This window comes from Zonotrichia albicollis, chromosome 14 (assembly GCF_047830755.1).
Source record: "Zonotrichia albicollis isolate bZonAlb1 chromosome 14, bZonAlb1.hap1, whole genome shotgun sequence".
In the NCBI taxonomy this organism is placed as follows: Eukaryota; Metazoa; Chordata; class Aves; order Passeriformes; family Passerellidae; genus Zonotrichia; species Zonotrichia albicollis.
This window is the reverse complement of record NC_133832.1, coordinates 17,098,949-17,116,433: the sequence shown is the minus strand read 5'-3', so window position 1 is coordinate 17,116,433 and position 17,485 is coordinate 17,098,949. Positions and strand designations below refer to the sequence as shown.

At 40.9% G+C, this 17,485-nt stretch overlaps 1 protein-coding gene across 6 annotated transcripts in view; it reads right to left on the bottom strand.

The window, feature by feature from the left end:
• Nucleotides 1-346: 346 nt before the first annotated feature.
• DACH2 (dachshund family transcription factor 2) overlaps nucleotides 347-17,485 on the bottom strand; it is a 239,234-nt gene continuing 222,095 nt past the window's right edge. Inside the window, exons 8-12 of one of the 6 annotated variants that reach the window (XM_074551314.1) lie at nucleotides 14,890-15,035; nucleotides 14,240-14,387; nucleotides 12,775-12,894; nucleotides 9,285-9,355; nucleotides 347-1,728 (exon numbers count right to left, since the gene is read on the bottom strand). In XM_074551314.1, coding sequence (XP_074407415.1) covers nucleotides 1,672-1,728; nucleotides 9,285-9,355; nucleotides 12,775-12,894; nucleotides 14,240-14,387; nucleotides 14,890-15,035 — 542 coding nt within the window. In that variant the 3' untranslated portion in view covers nucleotides 347-1,671. Of the gene's footprint in view, nucleotides 1,729-9,284; nucleotides 9,356-12,750; nucleotides 12,895-14,239; nucleotides 14,388-14,889; nucleotides 15,036-17,485 lie in introns of all 6 variants that reach the window. The other 5 variants (XM_074551311.1, XM_074551316.1, XM_074551312.1 and 2 more) reach the window with 5 other exon arrangements.

Here is a 17,485-nt window from a genome sequence, read left to right as displayed (position 1 = left end):
TACCTAAAGGTCCAATTTAAGTTCTGCTGTTGCAATGTTTTATTCACACATGAGCATTTATTAAGAATCAGGAGGACTCACAATTCCTAATGCTCCTGTTTTTTGTATCATTCAACTTTTGATGGTTTGATCAATGGCAGCATGATTAATGCAGTTATTAGAACAGTTGTTATAAAATAATATTGAAAAAACCCCAATTTTTACATTGGAAGAATATTCTGATAAGTCACTTGATCACCTGTAGAACAGAGGGCAGCACTGACACTGGTTAAGGTAAAGATTTCTTTTAGGAACAAATAAAATCAGGTGATTCTATTCCACAGAGTCTGTTTACAAAAGTCTGCTAATGAGGAAAAAAAGCAGTGTTAAAAATGAAAGAAATTGTGAACATTCTACATTTAGATGCAGACAGAAGTAAACATAATCACAGGGAATATATTCCCTGTAGATCTATTTAAAGGTCTTTTTTGGTTTTAAGTGACAGTGATTTATATTCAGGGCATGTGTGTGTAAACATGTGTACATAAACAGGAGTTTGCAAGGAAATAAGCACTGTGCCCTTGACCCAGGAATTAAAATAAAGAGGGAACAGGTGATCACTTAATTCCACCTGACTCAAACCAGCTTTCAGTACCATGCTTTGAGAAGGGAAGCTTTCAGCTGTTCTCAGTTTTCAAAGTTCAGAATCTGGAGCATACAATAATTAGGAAAATGTTTAATACCAACCCACCCTCTTTATTAAGTCATTTCTTCAAGTATTTTTAATAGTGCAAAATACTGGTTTGCATTAGTACAGTTACTATGGGAATTCACAGTCCAAAAAAAATCTTAAAAGATTTCCAAAGTCAAACAAAAAACTTTTTAATACTGTATTTTTAGCAAGAACATTTTTAACAAAGAATGTGTACTTTAACTTAATATGGTACAACAGAGAAACCATACTTAAAAGTTTCCATTATCTAACACTCTACTGCATATTCATTTTTCCATCTTAAAAGACCAAAAGCCAAGCTGAACTGAGCATTAAAAAAAAAAGCATCAATTATAATCCTCATATTACATCAGCTATTAGGGTTTAGCTCACACTTTTGAATCGGTCATCTAATGAAAGGACAATTTTTACATCGTTCTTTTAAAAAATGTACACACATTTCTTTTTAAAACGTAATATATATCGAGTATCTGCTTCAGTAAACAAAGCTTAATTTATAAACACAATCGAAACAGCTCCATGTTGAACAGTTTCAGTGATAAACTGGACTTGTATGATGTACAGCCAGTGAGGACCATTGTGGCTTAAAATCATTGTGCCATTGCTATTCAGTAATAGCCACCTCCTAAGGAAAAAAAAAAAAAAGTTCTTTTTTGGGGCAGGGTGGGGAGGGGAAATAATTGATGTATGTGCTTAAAAATACTAAAACTCCTTTCTATCTCCAGGGACCTAAAAATGATCTGTTGTGACAGGCTTGGTTTGGTATGGTAAGCTTGTAAAAAGTCTCAGTATTTCTTAATACGGCAGTTTTCAATGCAGCAACAGTAAATTGCTTGAAATTGTCCTTCAAGTTTCATGCTACAAATCCTGTTCCTCACACAGTACTGAAGGCATCAAAGGTTGGAAGGGACATTTCTCAGGAACTATATAGTCTTCAAATAGTGGTCATTATACATTTCTCAGCAATAGGTGGTTCCTTCAGTACATGATGGTCGGCTTGATGTATGTTCTGTTTTCTGGAGGGAAACAAAAAAGAAGGAAAAAGTCAATTACACAGTTGAACATTTTATAATTAACTGACACTTAGGTGGCTTCCTCGCTTGGTTGTGGATTTTTTTTTCCCTCAAGCCAAATGAACAGATCTAAAAGTGATAGAAACTAAACTGTCCATCACATGAGCAGGTTTTGTGTAGGAAAAGGAGGCACTGGGTGACAACGCTGGCCAAGCCCCCAAGAAAGGACAAAGACCCACCAGCACTTGCCCAGGTGTTTGCCAGCAATGCCTCAGGACAGGTTGCAAACTCTGATTTGGATTTTCTTCCTTTAAGGCATTATTTTAATCAAACAGTCCCTTTCCCCCAAAGGCAGCCCGTGTTGGATTGCTGCCCCCTGGGACAGACCCAGGGACAAGGCACCAGCTCTGCCACACACCCTGCACAAAACCTGCCAGGGAACAGGGCGTTAAAACTGCACTGCTTTCAGAAAATGTAAATCAGGATCTGTTCTTGGAAAACTGTTCTTTCATTCAGAAACCACCACATTTCTCTTAAAATTCTATTTCTTTATTTAGAGAACGAAGCAGAAAAGCACTTCATAAAAATATTCCTAGTTATAGTACCTATCAACTGTGATTTTTCACATTAAGCAACTTTAAGCCCAGAGAAAAAATAAATATTGAAATGCCCACAGAAACTGAAGCTAACAAGAATCCATATTCCTGCTCATTATACAATGAATCACGAATCCACCCAGCTAAATCTGCAAGAACTGATCTGGAAGATGATAGCAAAATGATAATATGGAGCAGCATTTTGTATAATGTTGACATCTCTCCCATTACTGTTTTACATACGCCAATACCGAGCACTCCTAAGGAAAGAACAAGTATTGACCTGCAGACTGACACTGATCCTTGGAGCAATCTCCAAGTTTGCCACATTTCAATTTCAAAATGCATTTCAGCTATAATATGAGTGATTTATCATTTAGCAGTAGCTGTCAAAGTAACCTCCCAGATAAAACAAAAACATCTGGAACCATAAACAGAGGAGAGCAGTAGCTGAATTTTAATCCAAATCCGACATGTTCACTTCATTAGGAACAGGAAACAGCTAATTAGTAATTGAATGTTTTGTGGTTTTAAGGAGGCTCAGACTCTCCAAACTGAGATGATTTAATACGTATTTTGGATGTAAGCACAAATAAAGATCACAAGAGCCAGGGACATAACAACTCCAGAGGGATGTTTGGGAGCCTCCAAAGAAAGAACTAAAATTAGTTTCAGGCCATTGGCTGATGAAAATTCTTGTTTTAAACCTGGTGGGGAATTACTAAAGCCTGGGGGGGTTCAGCAGAAATGCAAGGATTGAGCACTGTGGGGTTTGTTTGTGGTTTGGGGTTTTTTTTTCCTTTTTCTCATGATCATTAGGAAGCTGCACATGGCTCCTTCCCTAGTGGAGGTTGGTTTTTAGGTTCTTATTAAATTTTAAGTATTATTTTTTAAATTAAGGTAAGATGAGGACACTGAGGGTACTGTGGGCTGACTAAACTTTGGAACAGGTTTCCATATTTCCTTCCAATCCCCTTTATTTCTCAAGGAAAGTTCAATGGAAGTATCTGGAATACCTGTAAGAGAGAAAAGTAAATGCCCCAGCTCAAGCCCAGTGCAGCCACCCAGGAGAGATCATTGATCAGTGAACAGAAAGTGCATAGTTAAATATTTCCTTTTTACAACACCCTCAATTATTCTCCAGAAATTAAAATACTTTTTTTGTTGCTGTGCAATAAACTGAATTTCATGGCATTATCCACGTCACACAGCAATCACCTCTGAGGAATTAACGTGCTGGGAGCAGCTGTGCCCCCACTTACACAGGAAAGACAATGTGATGTTGTCAAATTAATCTTTTCTGGAGAATATTCACCATCTCCTCAGTGTAGCTGACTGCAAGCTACAGACCATTTTATAGCACTTTACTGTATTATATAGCAAAGATTTGAATAAATCTGTGTGCAATAAATGTATTCTTTTATCAGGTTTATCCCTTAATCAAATATTCATTTATGTGGGCTTCATTCTATTAAAAAACGAAATTATACAAAGGTGAGCAAAAGCGTAGATTTACAGTAGTTTAAAGCCTAATCTCATTCTCTAGGGGTAATACTGACAATATAAAAACTGTATAAATGATATTCCCTAACACTAAATATGCTTATGAGCCCCCTGTGCATGTTACACTGCTTTACAGCCTACAGAGCAATGCATGACTGGCTTAATAAGCAAGACATTTAGAAAGGAGTTTTTTTTTCCCCTTCACAATGTGTAAGACAAGTAAAAATCTCTGAGTTTCTTGGTGAGCCAGAGTCTGTGTTAATAACTGGAATTTTCCCTCAGGACAGCATTCTCTTCCCTGAGTTGTTAGCCCAGGGTAGGTGCAGCTCTTACAGTCTTTTTAGCCACAATATCATCATTTATCTTTTTCTTCCAAGGTTTTAATGGATGCATAAAGGACAAATCCAAAGGCAATAATCATCATCTCCATATTTATTCACATTTAATTTTTTTCCCAGCTTATTCCACATCTCTGAATTTTCTGAATCCTTTGTTTGTAAGATCTCTGGTTTAAATTGAGAATTTAGCTTTATTTCCCTAAACTACTTTAAAACAAAACAAGTGTCCAACTGCACAGGAGATGAGCTCCCCACCCTTCCCAGGCTGGGTAAACAGCACCTCAGTTAGATCAGAGCCAAGCTCAGCTTTGGAGGAAGCAACACATGGGAAATGCAATGCTGTAACAATAAATTAACTTGCAAAGCTGGGGCTAATTAGTTTGAACCAGTGTCTTACTTTGTACAAAGAAAAAAAATCAGACTAAACCAGTTTGCTTCTCCAAAGGATCACATCCCTCAGAAAATCCCTCTTTCCCTACAGGAGCGCTGCCTGCCTGGAAGGGGAATGAATCCAGGCCCTGCTTGTGGGTAAGGACCAGAGCAATGACCAAAACTCAGCACAGGATCCCTTCACTACCATGAAAAGAAGATGGATCTGGGCTGATCATTCAGCTGAATGACAAGTAAAAATTACTTCTTTGCCTGCTTATTGGTTGTCCAGCAAAACTTCTCTTTTATCTGCAAATGTCCTTCAAACTGAGCAGTGAGAGAGCAGGGCACAGCTCCCTCTTGACCAGGAAGAACATGGTCAATAAACGGTTCTGTGAGCACCAGTATCAACAAAGGTTGGTTTGTTTTCATCTCTCCCACTTTCCTGTGGCCTCTCTCCACCCTGCAGAGGTGCAGATATGATATCAGGGGTGCTCTCTCTGATATCTCAAACTGGCTGAGCCCAGGGCATCCCTTGGGATTGGTACCAAAACCTCTCCTTCCTCCCAGCCTGACCCTCAGGGCTGCTCACCCACAGAGCTGCTGGGTAGGAGTTTCTTCCCCTCTGTGTAACACAGCTGAGTTCACCCTGTCAGGTATTTCCTCATCCATGTTAAGAGAGTTAAAAAACTTGAACTAAACCCAGGATTTGTAGTGAGTCCCTGCAGAGCCTGTTCCTGGTGAGCCCCTGTGGGGCAGCTCTGAGCTGCAGGTGGCCGTGTGGGCACGGAGTGACACTCTGGGAACTGCACAGGAGCTCTGAGAGAGCTTTTCTGGGAACTCTGCAATGACACAGCACGAGGAAGGCACCAGGGGTTTAATAACCCACAGCCTACAGAGCAAGACATGCTCTAGGGAGAGAACACAGCTTGGGCAGGAAGAACAACAGGCCTAAGACTCAGATAAAGCAGCTTGATTTGAGAACTCTGGTTAGATCAGAACACCAATGAACTGAAGTCCAGTCCATGATAAACCTCAAAATACGTTCCAAACTATACCAGTCCTTCATCTTTAACAAGTAAATAAAATGTTATTCACATGTTAGATAAAAATAAAATGTTATTCGCAGCAACCCCAGAGTTTTTGTGCCAAATCTCTGCCAGATTATGTCACAAACAAAAGCAGCAGCAGCAGCCCTGGGTCAGCCTCCTGTTGCAGGCACAGTGAAGTACATTTTCACCTCAGGAAAGCCTGCCTGCCTATGCTGCTGCCTCCTTCCTGAAATTTTATTTTTTTGTAAATTGTTGTTATCAAGTATTACTGCAACATCTACTTTTTAAGATTTTAAGCTAACATTGCTTCGCTGATTGTTCCGCTATCCCCTAACAATGAAATATTATAATACAAAAGTTAACTAAGGTATAAACATGCAAAAGGAGAAGTCTCCCTGCGATCATAAAATGATGTTATTTTCTGTTCAGCAGTTCATGTTACTGCTGTTCATGCTAATTAATTAAAGGAGCTGTTGCTGTAATGTGCAAACAGGGAATCTGAGAAACTGAGAGGGCTTTTAGGTCTCGGAGTGAAGTTAAGTCAATCTGGGCGCGGGCAATCAAATGTAATGAAATCACTTGTCAGTGCTAAGCTTGCAAAAACTGTGAAGTTTGACTAGGGAGTAAAAGGATTATAATTAGATTTCCAATAGGATAATAACTAAATGGCAGAAAGCAGTAAAGAGAAAATATTACTTTGTTAGCTAATGGTGCTGCTGTTCGGTTTTAGTTTTTATCAGCACACTTGTAGTTGTGCTAATTTAATTTGCTTTTATCAGCAAAAATGCACTACTCGAATGGTACTTGAATGTCATTTGCAAAAATCATCGATCTGAAGGTGCACTTAATGACACCCAGTATGTTTATTTTATGTGGAAGGGAGATTGGCTGATAAAATGGTTGATGCACTGTGGTGCTGGCCCAGGAGTGAGTGGTGGAAGGAGGAGCAGGAGGGCGTCTGAGTGCTCATCACCTGCCCTGATCTCCTCTGCCAGCTAAAAACCTCCCAGCTCCAGCTCTGAACTACATCTGGGATATGCAGGATGGAGGCATTAGACTGTAAAGTTCAAAAAAGTTTTAAGTCTCATCTGCATGAAATTTCTGTTCAATTAATATACAAAGCAGAGGGAAAATGAGTCAACTAAATGGAAAAGATTTATAATGCAGATCAGAAACGCAGTACATGAACAGCTTGTGTTAATAAAATCATTTTAAGAAATGAGCATAAAATATGATATGACTTAATCACTGTGAAAGGTGGCTGTGCAGTAGTTCTGTAATTTTCCTTTAAACCATCTTAAAGAGATACTGGCAGTGGAACTAATTGAATTTCAAAGGAAAAGCACTGTGTGAATGATAGATTTCTGTCCAGCAGAGCTATTGACAACAGAAAAAGAAAGCGCTGTATTGATGCTAAAGCTTTTTTTCTGAACAACTGACTGAGATTTTGGAAGCCTGGAAACAGCTTTGTATCAGGGACATGTGTTTTGCCCCTTCCTCCTCCCAGGGCCCAAAAAACAAAGGCAGCAAATGACAGGGGCAGTGAGGGAGTGTGCTCCAATTGTCAGAGCTGCAGCAGCAATAGGAGCTGTCAGGGACACGAATGGTTATCAAAGGAAAGGGAATAAAAAGTTATTACAGTCTCAGCATAAATAAAAATGAAAGAGATGGTGCTACAGGACAGGAACACTTTGAAATCCAAACAAGCTCCACAGAGAGCTCTCCAGAAAGCTTTTTATCAGCTGACAGTGTTTAGTGACCAAGTGGCTCAGCTCCTCACGTGTCCCCACGAGCAGGATTACCAGCCAGGGGGGCAGAGCCAGCAGGGCAGAAAAGGGAAGGGAATGGGAGGGACAGGGACAGGGACAGGGACAGGGACAGGGACAGGGACAGGGACAGGGCTGCAGCTCCTGCTGCCCAGGCCATGTCCTGCTCCCACTGAGCCCAGGGACACAAGACAGGGAATATCCAGCTCTCCCCTTGGCCATGCTAAATAAAAACTTCCTGAGCCAAAGCCTCTTGTAACTAAAAGGATGATGTAGTTGGGACCAGATTAAAAGAAAAAAAAAAGTAAAATCTCACTGTGAAATAGAAATGGTAAAAGTCACAAGGCTTTCCTGTGTGTTAATAAACTACAGGTAACAGAAACTTCTCTTGATTCCTTCAGGCAAGTAAATGGTCATTGGAAGTGGCTGTGCATCACTTTCCTCACAGTATTTTTACTCATTTTTTTATGTAAAGACACATTTGAGCCAAGTGTCATGGTTTTCCTTCAACTGAAAACTGAAATTACCTTTCTCTTCTTTACCAGAGTCTGCCCAGATGCACCTTTGACTCTCAGAGTTGTGTGGAAGAGCACTGAGCACTCCTCTCAGCAGGTACCATGAACAGATCAGAAATATAAGGAACATTTTCCTCATCAAATTTAAATACATGTGTCCCAAGTGCTGATCCAATATTTTGACTATTTCTGGCAGCAGCAATTTTCCAATTGCAATATTTAGAGCACAGCTCTCATTACATGTGCACATATATATACACACACATATGTCAGATGTATATATCTGCATTACAATAAAGCTGTGATTCTCCTTCTCTGTCATACACAGCATATGAATCTAAAATCACAAGAAGAGACAGCAGTAAAAATATTTGAAGCTTTCCTGTAAGGATGGCAGATGGACGACAGATGCATACCAGAGGTATGCAAGTCAAACCTTCCCCAGCTGAAGAGAAATGCTCAAGTGAGGTTTGTGTCTCCAAGTGCACTGCAGCCCCTCTCCTGTCTGCACAACTGCCTCAGCACAGGGGATTTCTGCACATCACCATCCCATGAAGCAGAGAAAGGGTGGGATTGCTCTAAGAAGCAGCAGTTCTGTGGAAGAGGCTCTGTCTGCAGGCTGCCAGCACAGAACTGAACGGTCTGGAATGAAAATGGCACAGGACTGATGGGAGAAAAGCTCTACAAGTTGGACTTTCCTCAGAGTATTTCAATGTTCAAATTGCTCACAGCAGATTTTATCACAGGTGATTGTGGATTTTCTGTGCGGCTAAAAGAGGCTTCCAAGAGGAATGGGAATATCCCTTGGGAATATCCCTGTCCCAGCTCTCCAAAGGAGGATTTCACAACTCCTCACATCCCAGACCTGCAGCCAGAACTCATTTCCTGCTCTTTGGGAAGCACTCAGGCCATACCTGGAGGAGCTGCACTTACACACAGCCATACAGTGAGGGACAAGTAGCACCAGACAACTGCCCATAACGTGAACATGGCTCTTCTTTCTCACTCACAGTTCATGCATTTTTTTGAAAACATCTGCAAACTTGATAGGTAGGTAAAGACTAGAGGTAAAATATTTCATTTTATCATTTGATAAATCAAATATAAAACCCCTTTTGAACCAAAGGCATTTGTCTTAGCAGATAAATTTAAAACAGTTTTAAAACAAACAGCACCTCTAAATTACTTCAGCTAAATACCACCTCTACTTAAAGTTAATTTCTGTTCTTGTACAGGTAATTTCTGATCTTTGCTCTTACAAAGATCAGAATCTTACAAAGATACAGATCTTTCCGTATCAAACAGGAAAACAAACTGAAGCTCTGTAATTTACATTGATCTTAAATCATGAAAACAGATATAAAAACGATTAAACTAATTTTTAATGACAAACACACAAGTGAGGAGCTGTGGTACATACTGCACCTTGCATGGCTGCACTGTCATGTTGGGTTCCGTTGTGTTCTATTTCCATATCTGGGATTCCAGCATCTGAAAGATGGGAGACAAGATTAATGCATTCCCCTTTGCCCCTCTCTCAGGCATCTTTAGAAAAATATTTATAGCAAACTAGGGTGCTCTCCAAGTTAACATGGTCTTGCATAAAACATTTGGTCCTCATAGAATTTTCAGTAGTAAATTGTTTCCAAAATGTGCAAACATTACTGGTCTCACAGTGAATTATTTTTAACGTGCTTCACATTTGTCTGACGATCAGATAATAACCAACACGTGGTAATAATATGTCTGCAAAATCCTCTTGGAGAATGAGGGCATCTGACACATGAAAAATAAAAGTTGAAATTAAACTGTGATAATATTAAACTGCATTGACTCTTGTATATAGCCAAATACCTCCAAATTACAGAGTTGAAGAATACAGCCAGTGCCAGGCAACAGTTTTGGGGTGTGTGTGTCTCAGTTTGTGTGAGTGCATGTTACAGATAAGAACTGTGCAAATTGCATTTCCAACCTCAGCTCGGGATGTGTGAGCATGTGTTACCACCCAAACCCAAATTACAGCTGTCATATTATGTGAAGTATTTCCAGATCTCTGAGAAGAGCTTTCCAAAGAGGACTGTGCTCTTTTTTTTTTCCCCAAGTTGAGCAGGAGTCTCATGACACTCACTCTGGACCTGTTTAATTTCATGTTGGTGATCCCTGTGTCTGCACAGTCCTTGGGCTGGGGGCGGGGGCTCCAACACCCCAGGGTGTTACAGGAGCAGATGCCACGATGCACCTTGTGCCAACAAGGATTAGCATGAAGGGGATGTGATTTGAATCCATGGCACCTCAAATCCTGGAGAAACATCTGCTTCCCTTATCACACAGCCCTTAGAAATTACAGGAAGGAAAAACCCACACCTGAAAGGAAGCTGTGTGTACAGTTTGGGGTTTTTTTTGTGCAAAAGCCTGTTCTGGACGTTCTCAAACAGGGAATAAGTGCACTGTTGCTTTCACAGATCCCTTCAGTGAGTGTCAGGATCTGTCACAGAGGTGATGCTTTGCTGGTGACCCTGCAGTAACTGAGCCCTGAGTGAAAGCAGGGCAACCCTGAGAAGCACAGTCCTTACAGGAGAGCAATAGCTCAGCAATAAATGTGTAAGTGAAATTCATGTCATCTGTGCATATACAGCTCTATAAATGTATATGTGATAAAAACGCAGTATTTTCACATATACTTTTTTTTTCTTATAAAATTATAAGTGACTGCCACTCTGCAGGGCTTCCCTTACTCAGATTCCTGTTCTGAAGGCAAGTGCAGGGCACTGACCTATCAATCTGAAAAGGTTCTTTCTTCTCAAACCTTTCAGAGTACATGTTGTATATACCAAAAATGACAAAGTCATCTGTAACTAATAACAGCATCTGTTAAATGAGACAGACTGTCAGAGTTAAATTAAAAATACTCAGAATAGCCCTTCACATTTTGTTGTCATAAAATTGTACCTGCAATTAAATTGTGGATTAAGATGCTAATGAGCTACCTGATTTGCATGTGCAATCAGATTAGCATGTAAATATCAGCTTCTTGCAGGCACTAACATATATATGACTACCTGAGTGTGCCTGCAAATCAAACTGCTGCAGCCAGGCCCACACCAGCAGATGGAAAGGTGTGTTAATCACACTGCTGGAACGTTGCTATCCCTGGATTTGTGGCTTTCAGAGCTGCTGGGTGCTGCTGGCTGGTGAGTGAGCAGCAGGAGCTTCCCTGCAGTGGCAGCACCCAGGGGAGTGACCTGCAGCACAGCAGGATTTTAGGTTTTTTCTGACTTTCCTCTCAAGGTGCTGGTTCTGTCCATGGGATCCAGTCTGGGCATTTGTCTGACCCAGTGGAGGAGTGGAGGTTTTTTGCTGGTTCTGGTCACTGTCACAGAATCACAGAAATTCTAGGCTGGAAGAGACCTGTAAGATCATTGAGTCCAACCCATGTTCTAACAGCTCAACTAGATCATGGCACATCCAGTCTTTTTTTAAACTCTTCGAGGGATGGTGACTCCACCACCTCCCTGGGTAGATGATTCCAGTATTTGACCATCTTTCTGTAAAATACTTCCTCTTTAATTCTAGCTTGCATCTCCCTTGGTGCAGCTTGAGACTGTGTCCTCTTGTTCTGTTGTTGCCTGGAGAAAGAGACCGACCCCCAGCTCACCACAGCCACCCTTCAGGAAGCTGAAGAGAGTGATAAGGTCACCCCTGAGTCTCCTTTTCTCCAGGCTGAACAACCCCAGCTCCCTCAGTCGTTCTTCATTTGGCTGTCCCTGGTCACTGTCCCCACCCTGCTGTGACTGCAGCTGTGAATCCACACCTGGATGCCCCTGCCCACTGCCAGTGCTCCGGGACAGCAGCCAGTCCCTGCTTCCAGGATGTGCAGGGCTCTGGACAGCAGATGAGAGGAGCCACTGAGAGATGCTGCTCCCACACTCCCGGAGTTTACGTGCCTTGGTACCCCAGCTAAATCCCAGCTCCCATCTCCTGCAGAGCACTGCTGTGCCAGGGCACACACACAGCCCTGCCCTGCCTTCAGACAACAGTGTGGCCAGCTCTCCCAGCTGAGAACTCCAGACAAGCCAAATTCATTATTTTTGCTCAGCAGTCAGGCAGCTTTTGCACTCTGCAGTCTCTAGCAGTGCCCAAAGCAGGCAGCACAAATTAACACACCACAGGACACCTGAATGCAGCAGGGACTGAATGTCACTCTGATTCCTGAGCCTCTGCAGAGACTCCAGGTAGGGATGCACAGAATAAACCTTAGCTGCAGAACCTGAAATTAATTAAATCTCAGCTAGGTTCAGTCTTAAATGTTCAAACCAAAGCTCTAAAGTTTGGCCAGAATCATCTTAAGCACAAAAGGCAAATCCTCCTGGTAGCCAGAACTTAATCACTGTTTAGGAGATGAACTGATTTGCTTTTGTTTCACAAGAATATTTGGGAAGTGTTCAAAACCCAGTCAGCTCTGAAAGCTGATACATATTTAACAAACTTAATAGGTCCTGAGGCTGAGCAAACTTCAGCCAAACGGCTTTTGAAATGAAGCTCAGCAGTTCTAAAAATGAATCTGCTGGGAGAGAAGAGTTCACAGAACCTTATAGGAACCAAATTTCACATTGTCTTAGCTGGCACTGTAACAGATTTCTCTGTAATATATTCAGCATTTCTTGTCATCTCTGTAAACTGCTCTGTCTGTTTCTCTAGTTGCAGACTTATTTATTTTTTTTAATTCTCGACCCAGAGCACATAGCCTGAAATAGATTTTTCATTATTTCAGGAAAGAATTGTGGGGGTTTATTCCGAAATTTGCTCTGTGCACCATCTGATCTTTTTTTTCTCACTCAATCAAACATCATTTTAAGCTGACTGTGAAAGGCCAACTAAGACATTACCATTTAACATCCTGAGACCGTCACCTGATGTGGCCTGTTTCAGAGCCTGTTCCACTTGTTCTCTTCTCTTGGATTCAAATTCCAAAGCTTCCTGCAATTTTCTCTTTGCCTTCTTCTCTTTCTTCAAGCGTTTTTGAATTGTGGCTGGAATGCAAATACAGTGTAAGAATGGTTGTCAGGGCTCAATTAACAGATGATGGAGACGGAAAAAAAATAGTTTATGTTCAATATTCAAAGGTGCATTTCTAGCTCAGGACTCCTAGAACAATAAAGATGTGCATGTGGTGGTGACCTAAAAGACAAACAATTCTGAGGAGGTGATTATTGGTGAAATTCTCTCACAAGTCAGGAACTATCAAAGTCTGTGAATGACCTGAAGATTTTGGTGAGCTATCTGGGATTCAGGAGGGGCACACTGTGCTGTCCTAAGGAGCTCAGGTTTTTTTTACAGAAATACACAGTCCCATCACACATTTCTGGACATCCACTTCAATTTAACAGCTTCAGCAGGATTTACTGCTCAACTCAAATGAGAGGTGCCCTTTGGTGGCCCTGAGCGAGACCTGGCACTGCAGAAAGCTTCACACACCCAATTTCCATTCAAAAAGCACAGGAAGAAAGCACTTGGCACCTCCACTTTTGGTCTTATCTAGTTTTATCTTTCTGATTTCATGGATGTAATCTAGAAGCAGCTTTTGGCACATGAAGTGCTGTTCCTTTCCTTCAGATGCAGATCTGAATTTTAAAAAGAATACTAATACTGCCTCCTTTGCAAGCAGCACAGCGAGAAATTCAGATTTACCAATTTAATTGCCTATTATTATCAAAAGCTTCTAACCAGTCATGGTTTTGTCTCAGAAGACCCCATTTGGGGTGTGCTACTGCACCTCAATCTCCTGATGCAAAAAAAAAAAAAAATCTAGGAATATTTGGTTCAGATCTTGCACTTGGGCAGACAATTTCTCACAGCTCTATTTTGTTGAGCTTAAGTTCTCTACAAGACAAACTGGGCAGCACTGAAGCTGCAGAAATGTGGGCCAGGGAAGTAATGAAAAAAAAATCACTTAAATACCCAAATTAAAGCCATGTCTTTCTCACAGTAGGACTGATGATGCTTGGAGGATAGCAGCAGAAACAAAAAGAAATTAAAGCTGTCAAATGAAGAAGTCGGGCTGGGAATACCTGGGCAGAGTGATGCTGATACACCTGGAAGCCATGGAACTGCCCCAGCTTCCCTCTCAGAACCTGCCAGAACTCTCTGGGGCCAGTTCCCTACAGGTAATAATCCTTCAGCCACTGCTCCTTCTGCTCACAGAAACCTGTGCTCTGCTCTGGCTCTGTGAGATTTGAATCTTTCATTACCAGGGCAGGCCCACTGCTGCCTTACCCCAGTCTGAATGTCAGCTCTGAGCCCTCGACAGCTCCAGCTGGAAATGCCAAAGGGCTCCACATTTCACAGCCACCCAAACTCCATTTTTCACTCACTCACCTCTGCTTTGCAGCTCAGCTGTGAGTTGCCTTTCCAAGCTCTCTCGTAGTTCTCGCTCTCTACAAAGCTCCATCTTTAACTCTTTCTTTTCCTGCTGTATCTGCTTTTCCTGGACTCTTGCATTGTCCACAGCCACTTTCAGCAGGCCCTAAAACACACACAGATGCAAGATCTGAAAACACCAGTTTCTTTCAGCAGTGACAAAATTCATCCACTTGTTTCTTTTACACCCTCTAGGAAAACAGAAAGATTAGAAGCAGGAACCTACAGACCTGAAACACAACTGGGTATTGGAAGTAGCTAATGTTGGAGTTATTTATGAGGAATTTTGTGGCATGGAATCATTCAGTACAGCTTTGGTTAATTTGGTACATACACAGTGCCACGTCTCTGCTCACATCAGTAACTGCAGAGAGCACTGCAGGAATAATGAGAATGGTGAATTTCAAATATTGCCAATTATTAAGTCAAATATACAATGTATGAAACCCTTCCATGACTGATAATGCCAAGGAGAGTGGAAACCTAAACATGACATTAATTAAAGAGATGAGAAACTACAAATACAAAATAGTTTCTGAAACTTTTTAAAGAGTGCAAAAGAAACACATGTATCATGACATAACCTGGCCCTGTAGAGAAGAATTTACCTGAATGTTGGTTAATAGTGTTTCTACTGATGAAAGACCATCAGCAAAAAGAAATGGCGCCGGAAATCCAGGAGGCAAGGCCTGTCCAGCCAGTTGGACTTTATCTAAGGTTGGTTTCATTATTGGAATGGCAATTTGGACCTCTTCTGTAAAGATAGGTTCAAAAGCAACATCAGAAAGCATTGGAAATATAGGTGACTTTAATTTCTAGCAACTAGCATTTTGTTTATCTGGAAGTCAAAATACAAGTGCATTAGTAAAATCAACATTGTTTCAGTCTTTGGGCAGCTGGGACTGTTGCCAAGGCAAGTTGGCAAAATAGTACAGAACAATAATCAATACACTGAGCCTATAACACAGCTGTAATGGAGTACAGGCTATTATATCTCAAATTCTACAGAATTATACCACAGAATTATAACAGTATTACGCAGTTCATTAAACCTGAATGACCTGTCTTCATTCTATCATGTTTGCCATTCTGTGATGTGTGTTTTTTGTTGCTATAACCTTGGCAAAATTCTAATCAAGGAATGTATCACATCTCTTTACTTCTTTACCTTTCCCCTTCCCGTGCTCAGCAGTAAATAATCTCCACTGAGCCATCCATCCCCTCTGCCAGCACTGCTTGGAACTGGAGCATCTCCTGCAGAGAGCAAACTGGGGCCTGGCAGCTTCCCCTTCACTCCTTGCAAATCCATGGTGTGGGTATAGATCACGCTGTGCACAGACAGCAGAAATGTGTATCCAGAATGAAACAATCTTAGAAATTGGGGTTTTTTTCCAGAATCCCTTCAATTTGGTGAGGAATCAATACTATCACCAAGGAACTTCCATTTTTGAATGGAATAATTGAAGGACTTTTTTTAATTTAGGACAGTAGATGTAGCTCCTTCTCTAAGATCCCTGTGAGTACTTCCCACATATTCATTTTAATTGCTGAAAACCACACAATTAAAATCTAGCTGTGACTGAAGCCAAACTCTGTACAATTCTTTCACTCTGAAATGCTAAAAATATACTTCTGTGCAATATTCTAGTCTCTCTCTCTCTCTCTTTACATATATATCTATATCTATCTATCTATCTATCTATATATATATATATATATCTTTTAGTGAAGCCTGTGATCCCTGCCTTGGCCATGAGCTCCTAATGCCAGTGCTCACCCAGGGCAGCAGCCAGCCAGCTCCCAGAGTTTCATCTGTCAAGTGCCCTGGTCATATTAAAGCCTGAATTTACAATTAGACCAAACCATATTCAAAAGGTCTCCTTCTCCCACTCCTGTTTTTAAGGAATAAACAACTTAAAAAGAATCTGACAACTAATTAACCCAGGGTGTCTCCACTGCAGCACTGTTTCCTGGTGTAACACACTCAGGAGCCTCCACTGAGCTGCACTTCTTGCATCCACCTGACAACAAACAGGAGCATTAGCAGTTTTCAAGTATTCATTGAAATCTCTGGTTTGGGAGTATTTTGTCTTTGCTCTGTGAGTTCATTAAATGGAACATCTTCCTAATGATTTTTCAGGACTAATAACAAAAGACAGTAACCTCCACGTGTCCTCAGAGATGGCATCTTAGATGGAATTGAAGTGATCCATTTAAAAATCCCAACTCAGGTAACAACTCAGACCACGAAGTTTGTGCTGATTCAGACACACCATTTCTCACATTCAAGTATAGCAGTGGCAGAGTTTTTAAAATAACCTGATTAGTTGTCACACATGGTGCCACACAGAAATAACAGCGAAGCCACGGAGTCACAAAAGACTAAACAGAAGTGGCACTTGAAAAAGAAAGCAATACATGAAGTATGCATAACAAAACTGGAGCTGCTCTAACACCTCTAGAAATCTCTGCTATTTGGAGATGAAAGTAATAACATTAAATTGGCCGAAAGGAAAATTACTATTGACTGTGAAGACAGGTTGCATGGTCTATGGTTTGTAATGCTACTGTACAGCAGATTGAAGTTTCAAAATAGTATTACTCTTCTTTAAAGAGATAGACACAGCTAAATTAGGTGCTGCTTGCTGCAGTGAGGATCAAATGCAAAAAGAATCATATTTCATCAGACCTAGTCAACACCAGGAAAATAAATAGAAATATAAGAGGTATGCAGGCAATGATTCATTTTGATAATCTGGCCCAAGAGAGACACATAGAGACAGCACACAGATCTAAGCTCCTACCAAAAGACAAATAGGACACAGAGGGTGGGAATTGGGATGACAGTGTAGCAGAGGTCACATCGATTTTCAGCAGCAGTTTTCACACAGATGAGATAACCCTGGACTCTATTTGGCCCATTGTTCATATCCTACCTGTCCCAGAAGCAATAAATTTCCAAGTCCCAGAAAAAGGGCAGTAAAGAAGAAGGATTCTACTTATGACTTCTTATGATTAAGTTTTTGTGCTAATCAAACATGCTTTGCAGACCAAGGTCACATTGCATGTTAAAGTCTGTAATAGCTGAAACTAGAAGCAGCATATTATGTTTTAGCGTCTATGGGTGGAAACTGTCAAACCATTCATCATTTTTTTTTCTGATTGAAATCACACTCTGCAAAGATGAATGATAAATGCATTAGA